Source organism: Perca fluviatilis, chromosome 14 (assembly GCF_010015445.1).
Source record: "Perca fluviatilis chromosome 14, GENO_Pfluv_1.0, whole genome shotgun sequence".
Lineage (NCBI taxonomy): Eukaryota > Metazoa > Chordata > Actinopteri > Perciformes > Percidae > Perca > Perca fluviatilis.
Genome location: NC_053125.1, coordinates 8,658,026 through 8,677,349, shown reverse-complemented (window position 1 = coordinate 8,677,349; position 19,324 = coordinate 8,658,026). Strand labels below are relative to the sequence as shown.

At 39.6% G+C, this 19,324-nt stretch overlaps 2 protein-coding genes across 3 annotated transcripts; both read right to left on the bottom strand.

Annotated features, from left to right (window-relative positions):
- Positions 1-2,042: 2,042 nt before the first annotated feature.
- LOC120572399 lies at positions 2,043-11,848 on the bottom strand. The gene is made up of 5 exons (XM_039821701.1): positions 11,803-11,848; positions 11,280-11,621; positions 2,767-2,877; positions 2,568-2,602; positions 2,043-2,462 (listed from the first exon to the last, which is right to left on the bottom strand). The coding sequence occupies exons 1-5, from the start codon at positions 11,846-11,848 to the stop codon at positions 2,358-2,360; spliced, it is 639 nt and encodes a 212-aa protein (XP_039677635.1). The 3' UTR covers positions 2,043-2,357.
- A 3,096-nt stretch (positions 11,849-14,944) lies between these two features.
- Positions 14,945-17,617, bottom strand: LOC120572373. 2 transcript variants are annotated; one of them, XM_039821670.1, is made up of 7 exons: positions 17,397-17,617; positions 16,929-17,276; positions 16,745-16,786; positions 16,434-16,478; positions 16,237-16,344; positions 15,395-15,429; positions 14,945-15,290 (listed from the first exon to the last, which is right to left on the bottom strand). In XM_039821670.1, the coding sequence occupies exons 1-7, from the start codon at positions 17,437-17,439 to the stop codon at positions 15,186-15,188; spliced, it is 726 nt and encodes a 241-aa protein (XP_039677604.1). In that variant the 5' UTR covers positions 17,440-17,617; the 3' UTR covers positions 14,945-15,185. The 2 variants fall into 2 exon arrangements, with proteins under 2 accessions (XP_039677604.1, XP_039677605.1); XM_039821671.1 differs by lacking the exon at positions 16,745-16,786 and having other exon boundaries at positions 16,237-16,347.
- Between the last annotated feature and the right edge of the window lie 1,707 nt (positions 17,618-19,324).

Sequence of the window (19,324 nt, the reverse complement as noted above, 5' to 3'; positions counted from 1 at the left end):
ACAAACACAACCTGGGGGTTGTTTCACAAAAGCAGAATTAAAAATCCAGGATAACCGATAAAGCGAGGCTTGACCTAGTCTAATCTGTGCAGCCTGGCTTGGTGCATTTCACGAAGGCCAAGCCAGGCTGAGGAGGAGCAAATAGGTCGAGCCAGGCTGAAGTAATTTGGATAGATGCGGGTTCACGGCTTTCCTTAACAGACCGCAAGGTCGATAACAGATTTACTGAGGCTAAAATGGAGAATACGCATTGTTCATACTTTATACAGAGTGAGCAGCAGCTTCTTGTGGAAGTATGATAATATGAAACACATTATTTCTAAAAAAAAGAAACATGACCGCTGTAATGAAACAGCGAGAGAAAGCCTGGCAGTCGATCACGGACCGACTGAATGCGTATGTAGCCAAAAAATATACATTAACTGATGACTGCTCTGAATTGAAACCGTCATAATCATACCATTGAAGGATTAGGCTACTAATCATTTGCACAAATTAACCATTGTACTCTTTGCCTTAAAGGTAAGCAGAAGATAATGTTACTCAGGAAATTTACCATGAAGATCAATTTTCTACAATGCTAGAATATGATGTATAAATATCTTTCTTTTTTTCACGGGCTAAAATATAAATTAAATTAAGTCATATTAACGTTCACTGCTCACTTTTAAAGCAAAGTGTACAAATGTTCATTTTTGCAAATGACGCATTGAATGGTTTCAGTTAAGAGCAGTAGTTTGTAAATGTATATTTTTGGACTATCATTCAGTCGGGCCGCTATCTGCCACACTTTTTCTCATGTGTTTTTATTTATTCATTTATTTTTTTATAGAGGACGAGGTTCCTTCTTTACATATTATATGCTTTGTTCCCTCATATATATGGACATAGAAAAGAAAGACACTGAAGAAATTGGACTCTAAAATCTATTTCATACACATTGTAAACATGAATGTAACAGAGTATATGCATCAGTTATTTACCCACAGCAAAATATAAGGTCAAAAACCATTGAGGTGTCCTCTCCCTGTAACATGAATGTACAGTAGCCTACAACACTAGATAGTTACTGGTCTAGTGAACTAAGTCTATAATTTTTGTTAAATTTTAAAATTACGATAGGTTCTTAAAATTGTACAATCATCCCAAATTATACAACTAAAATAATTTAAGGTGCATTGGTCCACTATTGAAACACACATGTAAAGCACTTTATATATAGTGCCCTTAGTAACAGACTTCATTTAAAACACATTTGGCAACTTTATCAGCCTTTTCTAAATATCTCAACAACTGCCGTAATACACCAAACTTCAAACAACTATATGAACAGCAATATAACAGTAACAATGTCACATGAATAATTATAAAAAATAATGGTCACAACTTTAAATAATATCAGTACTTGGATGAACAGCAATATGCACCTATTTTATTTTAATGCAGGCTGATAACAATAAGGGAAAACCACTGCTGAGTGAACAGAAAAGACTCGAGGATTAATAAATCCTGGCTGTTAGCCTGGTCAGGAGCAGGCTAGCAGTACAGAATAAATCTCCATGGTAATTTAGGTACCTCTGCTTTTGTGAAACTGAGTCAAGGCTAAATTGAGCCAGGATAACTGGGAAATCCCGGCTTAATCCCTTATCTTGGTTTTGTGAAATAGCCCTCTGTACTGTAGATAATCAGATTGGATAATAAGTACAAAGCTGCTCCACATACTTATTGACATCAGACCTCAGGTAGTTCTCAGAGCTAAGGTGCTGCATAATGTCTTTGATCAACATAGTGAAAGTGGGAGGTGGTGTCTGTTTCCAGTTCAATAGAATCAATGTGGGTGCTAGAAGGGTTATGAATCTTGCTACCGAGAGAAGGGGTCCTGTAAGAGGACGGTCCTCTCCCGGTACTCCAAATACCGCCAACACTGTGTTGGGTTGAACCACGTGTCTCGAAATATTATAGCACCTTTCTTACAAGTAATGCAGCAAGCAGTACTTTCCAATGAGGTGCATGACATTAACAGAAACAGCCTCCCTCTGACTTATGCTGCTTTGTATTATCTGAGGGGAAGTGGAACTACCGATGAAACCGTGTCAGAGTTTAATAGAGACAAGCAGTGAAAGGAAAGAAAAAAGAAAAGTGAGTAGTTAATTTTTTTTAAAGTCAAATGTAGAACTGGATTGCTGCTTTATCTCCTGAATTGTATTCCCCATACCAGCATAGACAGACATAGACACACTGCACATCTTTTGTCCTTCTGTTGACAAAGTGATGGTCATATTCTGATGCTCTATCATATGGTCATATGAGAAAGAATCAGTGTTATTCTGAACCACTTCTCTGGTTTCATCCTGAGTCTATCTAGTAGAAGCATACACAACATTGGGCTCCACTTCTCTTGTTTTTCTTGTTTTTGGATGGAAAGCCACAGCTGCGTAGTTCAGCTCTTCAGAGGCCCGGTTCTGTCAAAGAGAATATTTACACTCCCTTATCTTGAACGAAATAATGACTGGACTTGAATTTAAAATGATAAAACAAATAAAAGTAAATGATACAAGTTGATTCACCTCAGGCTGTTGTGGATTCTGTTCTTCATTGGCAGCTGAATGAAAGAGACAAAACATCCAATCAGGTCACTGACAATCATTATTCATCGATACTTTGCTCTTACTCTGATTCAGCAAACCTTTTCCTTTCAACATATTCACAAGTACTGAAAAAATAAAAAAGAACACAAAAATAGAAAGAGGAACTTTCAGGAAGTACCTTTCTGTAGTTTCATGATTTTAACAACCAGACCAATGATGACCATTAAGAGGAGAACAGTCAGAGCTCCCAGGATCAAAATCATCAGCGTTGCTGTTCCATCAGACTCTGCTGAAAGAAAGAGAATAGAATTACTCTGTTTTCATTTACTGGCTCAGGAACTGTGAGAACATTACATCTTTTATGTTGAATCTTACTTTCAGACTTCCTGTCGTCGTCGTCACGAGATTCATCGCTGCCTTTTAACAAAATAAAAGATACATTTACTTTTGATTTTACTTTTGAAATATTGTATCACTCTTATTTGGAATCTTTTTAAATAGCCACATGTGTTCTTTTTGGACAATTAATAAATTAACAAATATAGAAAGACGTTTGACTGTTTTTCATTTGCGGGCTTGAGAACTGTGAGAACATTAACCAAAGTTAGGATAGACACATTGTTTTTATCTTAAAAGGACTAGCAGTCACTCTGCACAACTAAAGAAATGTGAAAGAGAATCTTACTTTCAGACTTCCTGTCAGCGTCGTCATGAGAATCATCACTGTCTTTAAACAAAATCAAGATAAGTTCATGTCTGATTTTTACCTTGAATGGTATCACTCTCTTGTTTTAAAATAATGAAATGTGCTCTTTTTTGCCAATTATGATATTAGCATATATAAAAAGACTACAGAACAAAAGATTTTTATAATTTTACCATTAACAATGAAGTGTATTGCGCTGAAATGAAAAGGTCCTCCGATGTAAAATCCACATAAATACAGTCCAGAGTCAGATACATCCACATGTTTGATTTGGAGAAAATGATAGTTGGTATGATCTTTGAATCTTCCATTTTGAATTCCATCACTGTAAAAAGGTTTTCCTGTAGAGCTGAACATGGCGGAGATAAAACTGGCCTTGGTTCTGTGTAACACTCTCAACCAGAGTGTTGGAGTGACTCGGATTGACGGGTTAGAGCATGTGAGTGTGACTTCTTCACCCGGCCGACCCTCCACAGTCTCAGTGTGAGACTCAGAACCTGAGACAGAGATCCAGCCTGAAACTAACAGCAGAGACTTGTTATAGGAAGGTAAACAATACCTCTTAATAAATATAATAAGTTTTAATGCTGGAAGTTATCAAGTTGAGAGAAAAGTATTGTCAATACTTACTGAAGCTGCAGAGAAGTAAAGCTGTTATCAGGCTCCGTTTCATCGTGGTGCGTATGATCACAGCTCTGTGATGTCTAACTGTGCTCCAGGAAGGCTGCTCTCAACTTCAGAGGTGGAGTCTTTGACAACAAATGATCGCCTCAACAGATACCAGACCAAGTTATTCTTGAGGTTATTTCCTATTAAGTTACCAGAGTAATGTTCAAACCAATTGAAACCAATTTACAACAGATACATCAAGGCCTTTATGTAAGACGTTCAAAAAAAATCCACTAATACAAAATAACATTCATATAACCTTGATTGACCATAAAATGACTTTAGCAGACCGTCTCTATTTAAACTTAACATTTTCACGCTCTGTAAGCGTAAGGATGGTGGCCAGTCTGGTTCTGGCCCACAGACATTATTAAAATTTTAAGGACAGACAACAGATTCTGTGATTTTATGGATTTTATTGAGTCGAAGTTGAAAGCGGACAGGAAACAAATGCAACAACAATCTTACTGAATCTTGTAACTGTGTCTCCAAGAGCTGCAACGTTACAGTCACCACCAACCAAAGTGAAATACAGACCAAAAGGATTACCTCTTTAATTATTATGTTTTGTGGCTGTTGCTAAGTTAAAGTGACTCCTTTCTCAGTAGTACATTGTTAAACTGTAACTGTTGTTTGATGCATGCATTAGAATGATTCATCCAGTAATAAGGTATGATCATTGATATGATCATAATAGGCAGAGTAAAGCTTTAATATCTGACTGTCCAACTGTCACACTGCTTCAGACACCTGTTAATAGACACAGAGGCACTATGTGAAGAAATCCATTAATACAAAATAAGATTCACATAACCTTGGTTGATCTCGACCATGAAATGACTTTAGCAGACAGTCTGTATTTTAAACTTAACATTTCATGCTCTGTAACACGGTAGTATTTTAGAATGACTTTGCTTCCCTCCATCATGTCCCCTTGAGACGAGAGATCTCTGTATTGTGTGTCTGGGGAAAAAAACTCTTGACGCAACAATCGTCATTTTGCGTAATTGGAGGCTTTTTTTGGCCAGAGGCTATAAACTACAGCCAGTAGCAGCTAGTTCTGCATGTTTTCAACCCACCCATAGGGGATGGGACCTCACTCCCAGAATTTCCAAATAGTGTCAGCCATCTTGAAGCTAAGCTAACAAGCTATTTCTCTATGGAGAAAGCTGAGTAAATTAATTCAAACTTTGGTAGGCTAACCACAATGGCGGAAGGTAGTTTTGAAAATGATATGGCAGAAGAGGATTTTGAAGATCTGGTGCGCAAATCCGATGCTCGTGGAACGAGGGCAGGAGTTCGAGCTAGGTGGAAAACTAACCCTAGCCGGCCACCTGTCCCATCCATCCTGCTTGCAAATGTCCGCTCATTAGACAACAAACTGGACTACATCCAACTTCAACGAAACTCCCAAAGCGAGTTCAGAGACTTCGGTGTTTTTGTTTTTGTGGAAACATGGCTGAACAACAGTGTACCAGACTCTGCTATCCAGCTACCAGGCCTGCTTGCCTTCCGAGCACATAGAGATGCTGCTCTGTCGGGTAAGACTCATGGAGGTAGGCTGTGCATATGTTAACACGGACTGGTGCAGAAATGCTGTGCTTGTATCCAATTACTGCTAACTGCTGGTGGAGTTTGTGACCGTTAAATGCTGACCATTCTACATTCCATGCAAATTCACGGCTGTGTTCATACTCTGTTTACATTCCACCAAGCGCTAATGCTACCAATGCGTTAGCTGAACTTTAAGGAGCTATCAGTGAGTTCCAAAGCGCACATCCAGATGGACTATTTATTGTTGCTGGTGACTTCAACCACGCAAATCTCAAGGAAGTTCTTATATTCTACCTTCACCTCACAGTGAACCTAATTTACAACAATCAATTTACAAACTGTCTTAAATGCTATACTTTTAAAGGTGCAATATGTAATATTGTACATAATACTGGCAGCTAGCGGTTAAAATAGTTACTGCACTACCAATTCAAAATACTGGAGAGTCGTTTCCCCCGCCCCCTCCTGCCCAGACTCGAAGTTCACGGGGGTTGCCAGGCTGAGACCGCAGCATTCACAACAATGTTGCTAGACGCTTTTCTCACATAGCTAGACATTACTTCACAGCACAGCAGAGTAGCTAACGTTAGATGCTAGTCTCACATAGCCAGACATTACTTCACAGCACAGCGGAGTAGCTAACGTTAGATGCTAGTCTCACATAGCCAGACATTACTCCACAGCATAGCAGAGTAGCTAACGTTAGATGCTAGTCTCACATTGCCAGACATTACTCCACAGCACAGCGGAGTAGCTAACGTTGGTTATATGCTGGCTATATTGACAGTCATAAAAGCCCGTGCTCATGCAGAGCTCTGTAACCAACTGACAGACACACTTTTTCGGCTTAAAATTACAGTATGAACCGCTAAAAACACAACAACATCACCGTCCTCTCCACACGCCAATCAGGCACACTTCCTCGGCTTAGAATTACAATACGAAACGCTAAAAATACCACTACCTTGCCGACGGAACACACTTCATTGGCTTAGAATTACGGCAACAATCGCTAAACACACTGCAAACTCACAGTCCTCTCTTCCCGATTTACAGCCCCCCTCTCGTGGCTTAAAATAACTCACCGTTGTCGGCTCCAGCTGCTGAACTACACGTTGTAAACAGCCATGGCCCGCTTGCCTGGTCCTCCCGGTAACGTTAGCAGTTAACAGGGTTAGCATGGTGGCGTTAGCCAGGACCAGTCAAGATCACTTTACTGGCTATGTCTCAATTGTTTTTGCAAGTAACCAACTCGGGTACTCTAGCTATATAATTCAATGTGAGTACACAAATGTTGAAATGACATAAAATGCCCATCCCTAGTGGCTGTGATAAATTAGCCTGAAGCTATTTTACTTTTTTGTTAAGTACATAATTCCATATGTGTTCATTCATAGTTTTGATGCCTTCAGTGAGAATCTACAATGTAAATAGTCATGAAAATAAAAAGGAAACTCATTGAATGAGGTGTGTCCAAACTTTTGGCCTGTACTGTGTCGTTTTTTTTATATAATGTTTTTAATGTCGGTTTTATGTCGGTTTTATATAATGTCCTTTTTATATATTTTAAATGTGTAACACCACTTGAGCCACAGTGAAACGTTGTTTCGTTTCACTATATACAGCGTATATGGTTGAAATGACAATAAAACCCACTTGACTTGACTTGACTGCCCTCTGTAACCGGTGCTTGGGAGTGGCCTCATAGGGAAGTGAAGCAAGTGCATTCTGGGAGTTGTCTTTCATCCACATGAGCCAAAAATATATTTTCTGGCTTTTCTCGGTCTAGAAGGCACCAACTTCGAGAAAAAAAAATCACATTTCTACTACAAAAATTACCCAATTTAAATACATATTTATCTTTACAGCGGTGAAATATCCCTTTAAGTATCTAATAGAATAGCTGTTATTCTCCGCAACATGCTGCAGTGTGTGAATGTGAAGCTCTGTTATCATTAAATAGCCATACGTACTCCCAGTAGTGGGTCTCTGAGCTGATGATTATCATCATAGGGATGTTCAATGGTGGCCAGTCTGGCTCTGGCCCACACACTGTTATGGTTGTTTGTTTATGTTTCCTGTTTTATTTTGGTAGTCTGGTTTTCTGTCTTGTCTGGTTTTACTTCCTGTCCTGTGTTTTCCCACCTTTTTTGATTGTTCTGCCCAGCCCTAATGTGTTTCACCTGTTTCCCTGCCCTTGTGCCACCTGTCTCGTGTTACCTGGTTACCCTGTGTATTTAGTCTTTGTGTTCCCCTTGTCTTGTGTCAGATCATTGTATTGTTTTTCTATTTTGGAGTGTCTGTTTATTAGTTACCCGTTTAGTCTCTTTAGTTTTGGTCCCTGTTAATTCCCGTTTTTCCTTTCATGAATTTTGGATTTTTCTCTGCCTGCTGTGTTGCTGGACATTTATTCATTAAATATTCAAGTTCTAATCTGCCTGCAGCCTCTGCTTTTGGGTCTGCCACTCTACGGAACGTAACGCACACATTATTCAAATTTTAAGAACAGACTACAGATTCTGTGGTTTTATGAATTTTGAGTCAAAGTTGAAAGCGGACAGGAAACAAATGCAACAACAATCTTACTGAATCTTTCGTTCTCTACAAGAGCTGCAAAATTACAATCCCCACCAACCAAAGTGAAATTTAGACCAAACGTCCTACCACTTACTATGTTTTGTGTTTTGTGGCTGTTGCTAAGTTAAAGTGACTCCGTTCTCAGTAGTACATTGTTAAACTGTTTTGATGCATGCATTAGAATGATTCATCCAGTAATAATGTATGATCATTTAACACTAATAGGCAGAGTAAAGCTTTTATATCTGACTGTCCAACTGTCATACTGCTTCAGACACCTGTTAATAGACACAGAGACACTATGTGAAGGTATAGCAGGGCATGTGAGTTTAAAGAAGAGGGAAGTGGTGAAAAGTTTAACAATTATTTACAGCTAACAGGTTAAAGGGGTGATAGAATGCAAAACCGATTTTACCTTGTCATAGTTGAAAAATGACAGTTTGGTGGGTAAATTGGACATACATAGAACCTCTAAATCCCATTGACATCTCTTTCCTCTGCAGATCTCACAATTTGAAACTGCCTCTGAAAACGGGCAAATCTCAACAAGCCGCCTAGTTGCGGTCAACTTGGCGGCTCCTCCTCATTTGGCTCTAGTCTCTCTCTTTGTCACGCCCCAACATTTACATAGGCTACACAACTGACCTGAGATCAGGTAGTCTTCTGAATCTAGGTTGCGCAGATCTCTGCTATTCCATTACAAAATTCACTTCTGAAACTTTTTTATGCGAAAAATCAACTATGTAAAGCTCAGATATGGGCCGTTTTACGAAAATTGATGGCTAATTGCAATGTGATGGAGTTCAGCGGCCGGTGCTGCCTGGGTTGCTACATCTGACTACCAAACACCGCTGCCCTGACAGAGCTCCAGGGCCTGCAGCTCTCTCACCACTTCCTGCTAAATGGCCGGTGTGTGACTGTGCTCGGTCAGCGAGCTTGTTACGCCCGCACTCTCTTACTGCAGGTTCCAGTTAATCTTATAATGGATATGTGTTGAGTTATTTAAACAAACGATCGTGGAAATAAACACCTCTTGTCCGCGAGTCTCATTGATAGAGCCCGCGGTGAGCTGGAGTCCATCAATGAGAGCTAGCTAGCCTCCTCCTAACGAGACCTCTGAAATTCACAAAAATGCATTAAATTGAAATTGGACAAGTGTTAGCTAAGCTTTGTAAGACCTTTTGGTAGCTGTGATATACATGCCGTGACGAAATTTAAAGTGTAAATATACTATAGTTATGCCGAAAGTGTAGCTAGCTAGCCACTATCTTTACCCATGGATTGAAGGGACACTAGCAGCTAACGAAACCTCTCATATTGCTCTCCTCCTAACAAGACCCCTCACGTCCACAAAAATGCCTTAGATTGAAATCGGACACAACTGTTAGCTTTCTAAGACCTTGGGGTAGCTGTGATATAAGTACTGTGACGAAATTCAAACCGTGAATATATCATAGTTATGCCGGCAGCCGCCCAGCTCCGCAGAGCCCCGGTAGAGCAGTAATCCACAAACGGTGACTTTGCCCTGGGTCAGAAGTGAATTTGGTAATGAAACATTGCAGTGTCTGAAATATGAGACCTACTGTCTGGTCTCCAATGTGTGTGTATGGGGATTTGCTCAACCAATCAGCGCGCAGCTCATCTAAATATTCATGAGCATACCATATATGGAAGAAAAGCTCTTGTTAGAATTAGGGCCAAAACACAGGGATGCATAAGGGCCAATAAAATATCAACCAGGCCATTTTCAGCCCAACCAATGTTACATACCCTATTAGGAGACCTTAAGGAACAGTGTGAAATACCCTCTTTGGGAACATGAAGGCCTTAGTATTTATTAATGATACAAATTACATTTAACACACTGTTATACACATGATTCCAAATTGACTTGCATATACTGATATACACTCCTTCCTTAATCTAACTCAGAAGTCAGCAACCTTGGTAATATGAAGTGCCATTTTAAAATAATGTTAATCATTGTGCCATATCAGCATAAAGCCTGCCATCAGCCTGCAGTGTTACACTTTTTTTCACCTCACACCGCATTCTGTAAAGAAGACAACAAGTACTGGCCAATCAGAGGCAGAGTAGGGTGGGACTTCGCTGAATGCGGATTGGGAAAAAGAAGTCAAACTACCGTAAATAAGTCCGTTCTCCTGCAAATGGCTGTAAAAGAGGTAATTTTGCAAGTGGACTGGAACATTTCCAAAAAACTCTGCATGGCACACTATCAACCAATATCTTGAGTTCTAGAACTTGTGGGTCCTCGTGACTACAGCTGTCATGGCCGCAGCCGTGCCGCAACAAATCCGGACCTAGTGGGTATTGACGGACAGCGGAGCATGCAGCAGACACGCAGCGTAGCCGGTCCGCAGCCATTCTGCATCAAGTGGAAATCCGGAGTATGGCACACTAGCAATGCCTGGGTGCCTAATGCTGATCTTACACCAAACAACTTTTCAAGCGGTTCCAATGTCGCAGACTATTTCCATTATTGGAATGAAATCATGAGTCTTGTTAGAGTTGGGGCGCGCTGCCGTCGTCTCAATCGTTTGGTGTAAGGTGGTCATCAAACTCAGTCCGAGTCAGTCTTTTTTCACGTCTTGACGTTCCGACAAAATCAAACCTGTTTGATATTATTGTAAGTTTTGAAGTCTTGGTAGTTAAGTTAAATCATGTGAACTGGCTAGAGTGTGTTATTTATGGTTGATATGGCGCAGCGCTAAGCTTGTAGTTGTGCAATGTGTGAACCTGCAGGATAGCTTTACATATTAGGGACAAAACGCCACACGCAGGGACGCCATCCCCGGGAAACAAAGCGCCGCACGTGGGACGCGATCCCCGCTCGCCCGGGTGAAAGTCCTGTGTTGTTTGACCCATCCACCACCCTGACCAACCTCCCTACGCGGATTTTCGGCTTCTTATATCACTCACCACCATTTCGTGCTGTGGCCACAAAATATGCTTCCCATTGAAATACATTACTTTACATTTTTGTGTTAGCCACCACGTAAAAACCGACAAACGTCTCCGTGAACATGTATCAATAGATTCAAATAACGTCACATTTACACGAACTTCCATGAGACCGGGCTGCTTTATGCTGTTTTCATACGACTGTGACAATACATGTGAGATACACTGTTAATATGATAAGAAAAAGAGATCTCCAATCTTACCTTGAACTTTTAGATATGTTGCATTGACAATGACTGTATGTCTGCCTATGTAAATTCCACAGAAATACAGTCCAGAGTCAGATAAATCCACTCTCTTGATTTTAAGAAAAACAGTAGAGATGTTGGAGCTCATCTCAAATCCATTTTGAAATCCATCACAGAAGGAAGAATTGCTATCATATGGGTTCATGGAGGAGACACAGCTGGGCTTCTTTCTGTTGATCACTCTGAACCATTCTGTTGTAGATGTAACGCTGGAAATGTTTGAGCACATCAGAGTGACGTCTGCACCAGACTGGACCTCCACAGTGTGAGACTCAGAAGCTGAGACAGACATCCAGCCTGAAACAAACAGCAGACAGAGAGTTATCCCTGAGTGTATAATGCAGCACTTACTGTATTAATGCAACAACAACAACAATAATTCCGTTTTTATTTGAAAGTTGAAATGCTGGTGCGTTGCCATATGATCTGGTGCTGAGAATAACCTATAAGTTATTACTAAATAAGTATCAGTACTTACTGAGGCTGCAGAGAAGTAAAGCTGTTATCAAGGTGAAGTTCCTCATTCTGCATTTAAACGTTTCACTGCAATGATAGTTTGTACTGTTGAGCTCTTATAAAGGAGTTTAGAGAGGCGGGGTGTCTTTTTTTTCATCTTGCCACTCACACAACCTGCCAATGTAATGCCTTTGCACATAATTAAGCTCAGAACGTTTGGTTCTTTAAGTCTCTTATGATAACACGTTATATCTGTGTCATTTGGTGCATGCTGCAATCTCTGCATAGTGTTTGGGTTCATTCTAAAGGTTTCCATGGGTCAAGTTATGATCTTCTACCAGAGACCTGCTCCTATATTATAATGTTGGTAAAGGATTCATTCACTCTGCTTTGTTTAAATGGAGTTTTCCTGTTGATGCACAAATCTGTCCAACATGTCTTTTTAGATTTCTGTACCATTCTCCACATACGTTGAAACCCTTTCAGTTGCTTAACATGATAGCAACTTGAAAATAAACTTGAAAATAAACAGTTTTTATGCCTTGCTGAGATGGAAAAAGATGGTGTATCAATAATAATGAAATGCCACTTAGTCCACTGGAAACCAACTCGGCTAATGAATCATCACGTGCATCAAGTATGTGACTTAAACATCACTCGTTAGAAATGTCGGGATTTGATTGGCACTCTTTTAATCTGCAATGATTAATGAATATATCCCTGTTCACTTATATTAACATTAGTGGATTAGTGGATGTGCACTAATCTTTAGAAAATTCAGTTACAATTTGTATTACTGTAAATGGAACTTGACAAGGGGATGTGTTTTTAATTTCAATTGGTCCACCACTTTATTACAGACTGAATTACCGCAACGCATTTTCATGAAGGGGTTTGTATATCATTACAACAATGCACAACAATTCGTATGATATCCTACAAAATTACAGCAAACGCGGCCTGGTCCAGTGACGACCAGTCACATCAAAGTTAAGTTTAGAGTTCTTTTACAGTTGAATTTAACAGAGAAAAGGTGACTGTGAGCCGGGTACAGAGCACCATGAGGTGCCGGTCCTTTCAAAGGCTGTTGCCGTCGAATTTTTCTGACAAAAGGTGAGCGTCACGCGGTGACAACAGTTAAGTTAAGACCCCTAAACACCTAGTTAAGATTCAAAAAAAGATTGTGGTTTGGGTTAAAACACAGGGCCCCTTATGTAATACTCCTGGGACACAAACACAATTCCTGGGTCAAAGTCATGTGTTTTCTTGTTAACTTCTTTGTGACACGAAGGTTTAGCAGACTTTACAGTTAAATTGAGGGTTAAGGTTAAGGTGCTTTCCCCTTAACTTCTCCCAGGACATGAACTCCGCTCCCCTGCTTGAAAGCCCTATGTTTTATGACCCCCCGCCCCACCCCCCCCTCCCTCATACACTCTGACCTCCACACTATGCAGACCAAAGCATCCTTATACAGTAGCAGTCAATGTGGTGCAAACGGCAGTAAGTATGTGTAATACATTTGAGTTACAATGCATTACTTTTCATGGCTATATTTTTGAATAGTTCTTGATAACAGCCTGATCTCATCAACTATTAAATTATTTGCTACTCTAACCCCGAAATTCCACAAGATGCGGAAGTGGCGCATTCCTGCCCCGCCACGGTTTTGTCCCTTCTCTGCTACGCGCCATACCACACCGAGAGAGTCTCAGAAGTGGAGGGTCTTGCTGCACGACTCACTGAAAGTAGAGGACACATATATATGTTATTAGGATTCCTTTTGGTAACTTGACTGTATGCTCTCATCCTTCCACTTCTTGCCCCAGCTGTCGAGCGTCCAGCGACTCAAATGAAGAATAGACATGGTGTGTATTTTTAGTGGAGCAGAGAGCCTCTTCTCAGTCCTGGAATGTACTGCATCGCAGTTGATCCCATTAATTTTTAATGGGAGCAGCCATGCAATGCATTCTGGTAACGTCGCGGGGACTTTGAAGAAGCGGGGCGTTGAGTTGCCCACTCCTCATTTGCATAAAATTGAATCCAGGCTACTTTATGCAAATGCCTCTCAAAAATTAAAATATTTTCAAACTGACCGTTGTTTATCTGAAATGAAAACAGATTCATCACAGTCTATTTTTTGCATAAAATGTTTTCAGAAACATATTAGGGGAGAACTATTTCTCGTTTTCCAAACGAGCCGCCATTATGGTCGGTTTTGAAATCCGGGAGCAGACAGCCCCTCGAGTGAGGTGTTTGTCCAATCAGGTGCAGCCATCGCGGTGGGTGTGGCCTGTTTTCTTTGCTTGTCAGTGGTCAGTGAAGAGAAACTGGTGGTGGCAAACCCACTAGCATGCAGTGCTGGAAAGCGGGGCGATACCTTCTGTGTAAAAAATTAAAAAAATAAATAAATAAAAACGCCTATATGGACACGTACCATAACAAGCATTGGGCCTCATTCACACATTAGGCCACATTTCCTCAGAAATGTGTCCTTAAACCCTTCTTACGAACTTTTTACGAAGATTCTGGCATTCACTAATGTTTTCTTAACTTGGATTTGTTCTTAGCTAAGAACATTTCTGGACGGATCTCATCAATCCCCGAGGCTTTGCCACTGTGGAGTTGTTTGACTACATCAGTGACTTCCGCAAAGTGTCTTGTCTAATAGCAACATCAGCATTGCCGCATCATGTCATGCAACTGATGGTAGAATTGGAGATAATTATTTGCTCTCAGAAGTTAAACTCTTCATCTTTTTAAATCAGAATCTCATACAGCTCATTGAAATGATGCATTTATGGTGATTTGTATGAAGCAGTAATACTATAATAATAAAAATACGTTTTATACGTAACATTTGTTTTATATGTATTTGCACCTTTCTTTTTTTTAAATGTCTATGTATTGGTATTTTACAAAGCAAGCACTGCATACAAATTCTATAAAATATTACAGGAATAGTTTTACAAAAACATTTACGTACACAGACACAAACCCAATAGGTCCATACTGTAGATAATCAGATCCGATTATTAATTAAAGTAAAAAATGGGGAAGTGAAACTACCGATGAAACGGAGACAAGTAGTGAAAGAAAATAAACAAGAAAAGAGTTTATTTTTTTTAAGTCCAATGTAAAACTGGATTGCTGCTGTATCTCTTGAATTGTATTCCCCTACCAGCATAGACACACTGATGTCAAGTCAGCATTTACAAAATCTTCTTTCTGTATTGATGTGCACTAATTACATCTTTAAAAGAGATTCAAATTCAAACTCTGCACTAGGAAGAAGCTTGCACATCTTTTGTCCTTTTGTGATGGTCAGTCCTCCTGTCCACCATCTGCAGATGAATATGATAAAGCATCAGTTTTATTCTGAACCTCTTCTCTGGTTTCATCCTGAGTCTATCTAGTAGAAGCATACACAACATTGGGCTCCACTTCTCTTGTTTTTCTTGTTTTTGGACGGAAAGCCACAGCTGCGTAGTTCAGCTCTTCAGAGGCCCGGTTCTGTCAAAGAGAATATTTACACTCACTTATCTTGAATGATATAATGACTTGACACAATTTAAAATGATAAAACAAATAAAAGTAAATGATAAAAGTTGATTCACCTCAGGCTGTTGTGGATTCTGTTCTTCATTGGCAGCTGAATGAAAGAGACAAAACATCCAATCAGGTCACTGACAATCATTATTCATCGTTACTTTGCTCTTATTCAGCAAACATTTTTCTTTCAACATATTCACACAATTTTAGAGAAGTAGTGAGAAGTTTACTTTGCAGACGCTATCGCCAAAAGGCCTTAATGATGAATTTAATCTCAACATTATGTTGTACTAATGTGACATTTTTCCTTCTTTTTTCCTTACTAGTTTTTTCCTTATTTTTTCCTCACTAGTTTATCCTCAGTAACTGTTCATTGTACATGTGAATGTGGACTGCTACAATGTAATTTAACCAATGTGATGATCTACTTTTGAATGGACTGTGTCTTCTTTGATTAAGTATAGAAAAATATTGGGCTAATGACAATGCACTGATCATCCATTGTTTTTTAAAATGTATTGAGTGGTATTTTTTCTGCCTTTTTCCTATTCACAGTCCGTGATGGGAGTGCCACTTTTGTGAATGAATGAATGACGTCATTCAAGAGCTGGACCTGATTGGTCCTGATTAGTCAACCAATCTATTTAAGGCTATGGTTGAGGTAAATGTGTGAATTTAACTGATGAAGGTCTGAGACCGACACGTTGTATTTTTCTAATAAATTATTGCTTGCGTAATGGTCAGTGTGCGGGAATTTCTCTAAAAAATGTTGATCTGCTACTCTTTATCATATCCTACGCACCTGCCCGACAAAAGAGGTGTGCAAAAAAGTTTTCTCACGTTGCACAGAAGTAGTGAAGAAATAAAAATAGAACACAAGATAGAAAGTGTAGCTTTCAGGAAGTACCTTTCTGAAGTTTCTGGTTTTTAACAACCAGACCAATGATGACCATTAAGAGGAGAACAGTCAGAGCTCCCAGGATCAAACTCATCAGCTTTGCTGTTCCATCAGACTCTGCTGAAAGAAAGAGAATAGAATTACTCTGTTTTCATTTACTGGCTCAGGAACTGTGAGAACATTCAATCTTTTATGTTGAATCTTACTTTCACACTTCCTGTCGTCGTTGTCATCATGAGATTCATCGCTGCCTTTTAACAAAAGAAAAGCTACATTTACTTTTGATTTTACTTTAAAAAATTGTATCACTCTCTTATTTGGAATCTTTTCAAATAGTCACATGTGTTCTTTTGGGGCACTTCATAAATTAGCAAACCTAGAAAGACGTTTATGACTGTTTTTCATTTACGGGCTAACTGTGAGAACATTAACCAAAGTTAGGATAGACACATTGTTTTATCTTAAAAGGACTAGCAGTCACTCGGCACAACTAAAGAAATGTGAAAGAGAATCTTACTTTCAGACTTCCTGTCAGCGTCATCATGAGAATCATCACTGTCTTTAAACAAAATCAAGATAAGTTCATGTCTGATTTTACCTTGAAAAATTGTATCCCTCTCTCTTGAAATGTGCTTTTTTTTGCCAATTATGATATTAGCATATATAACAAAAAAGAGAACAAAGGATTTTTATAATCTTACCTTTAACATTGAAGTGTATTGCACTGAAATTAAAACGTCCTCCGATGTAAAATCCACAGAAATACAGTCCAGAGTCAGATACATCCACATGTTTGATTTGGAGAAAGAGAGTGGAGATGTTGGTACTCATGTTGAATCTTCCATTTTGAATTCCATTGCTGTATAAAGGTTTTACTGTAGAGCTGGCCATCATGGAGATCCAGCTGGCCTTGGTTCTGTTGACCACTCTAAACCAGAGTGTTGTAGCGTCTCGGTTGGACGGGTTAGAGCATGTGAGTGTGACTTCTCCACCCGGCCGACCCTCCACAGTCTCAGTGTGAGACTCAGAACCTGAGACAGAGATCCAGCCTGAAACAAACAGCAGAGACTTGTTAGGTAAACAATACCTCTTAAAACTTTTTTGCTTATTATTATATTTATTAATGCTGGAAGTTATCAAGTTGAGAGAAAAGTATTGTCAGTACTTACTGATGCTGCAGAGAATTAAAGCTGTTATCAGGCTCCGTTTCATCGTGGTGCGTATGATCACAGCTCTGTGATGTCTAACTGTGCTCCAGGAAGGCTGCTCTCAACTTCAGAGGTGGAGTCTTTGACAACAAATGATCGCCTCAACAGATACCAGACCAAGTTATTCTTGAGGTCAATTCCTATTAAGTTAAGCAGCAAGTCACTAATGGCTGTATGCCCACTGTACACCATCTGACTGGTGACCAAATTCACACTCATGGTACGTGTCCACTGTGGTGTTTTTGTACAGAAGGGGTCACCTCGCTTCCCAGCATTGCACGCTAGAGGGCTTGAAAATCAAGCTGTTCCACTTAGTGCTCCCCCTAGAGGCCTGGAGAACTTCTGTTGTGTAATCTGGATGCAGCGTTTTTTTTTGTTGCATTTGTTTTCGGGGATTGTGTGCTTTTCTTTTTGCATCGTTTCTTTTTTCTGAGTTTGTGTGCTTTTCTTTTTGCATCGTTTCTGTATTTGCAGCGTGTTTCTTTATTTCTGGTTGTGTTGTGTGTATTTGCAGCGCATTTGCTTAATGCTGCGCATGTGTTGTCAAATTAATGAAGAGGTTTTCTCAATTTGCTTGTTTTGTCTATTTCATTAAGTTGCAGTGTGTTTGCCCGTCGGCCACCGTACGTAGCAGCCTACAACTGCAGCGGTCGATCTGTGATGCGTATCATCATTCATTATCATCATCATCATTATCTCTCCGATTGCCAAAATGCAGCTTCATTGTCTTCTTTGTTCTTTTAAGATGCACACAGTAAATGCTCTCATATCTGGTTGTGCATGTGTGAGTTTGGAGCTTTCCACAAGTCTGAAATCAGATATTGATGTTGAAACAGTGTCAGATGGGGTTGATAAATACTGGAAACTCATTAGGTAGCATCATTCTTGATCTTATAACAACTGCTAGGCTTTTGATGTGTGTGGTTATGTGTGATCACTAGTCTTCCTGTGGTTGAGACTTTACTGTTACTATTTGTTGCCTGCAGGTTGGCGTCTTTCCAAAACATCTAGCCACAGATTCTTTTTTCTCTACATGACAGAATCTAAGCAGTGGTTAATTTATATTTTTAGACACATTATCAACTTTAAAAGCGTGCTCAGACACCACTGCGGTCTCTTCCTGTGAAACAAGTGATGTGTACCTCACTCACTGCTCCACTCTGTCCCACAGTCATCTGTGTCCAATGGGCAAAGTGACAGGAAGAGTTTGAAAGGAACAATAAAGAAACAATAGGAAGTCATCATTAACAGAAATATGTACATTTTACATAAATACTGGAAGATTTGGAAGGGTCGTCACAAGTGTGTATGAGTATGTTGTCCACATACCAGTGGGAGACTCCTAGCTCTCAGTTTAATAACACTGTCATCTGGCTGTGCAGGTATGAGGCTGCACAAGGCATATTTTCTGCACGCAGGGTGCAGATGTTTGAAGGTAAAAGAGTAAAATGAGTGTGAATAAATTGGACAGTGTCATCTGTGAAGAAGGTGATTGCTTTTTTTATAACAAAAATATCTTTACATTTGAATGAAAGCAGTAAAGCTTTTGTGTGAGAAGTAGTACAACTTTTGATGCTTGTGGTTTTATTGCAGAGAGCTGAAGGCCAGTCTTCCTTTTGCTTTCGCTTTAACCGATACACAAAGTGTTAAAACCACAGTGGAAAATAACGAGGTGGGGGCACAACACTTGTTGTTGCCCATACTGTATGTGCATGCAAACACAGCCAGGTCAGGAAGCTACCCCTTAATATTTTTCATATACACATTCACTATGTCAGCATACTGTACAATAGAGACAATTAAAAAATAAAAGTCAGTAAATCCAAATAGAGAAACAGTACAGTGTACCTCCCTGCAGACTCTCCCTATAAGGACATTTGACAGAGATC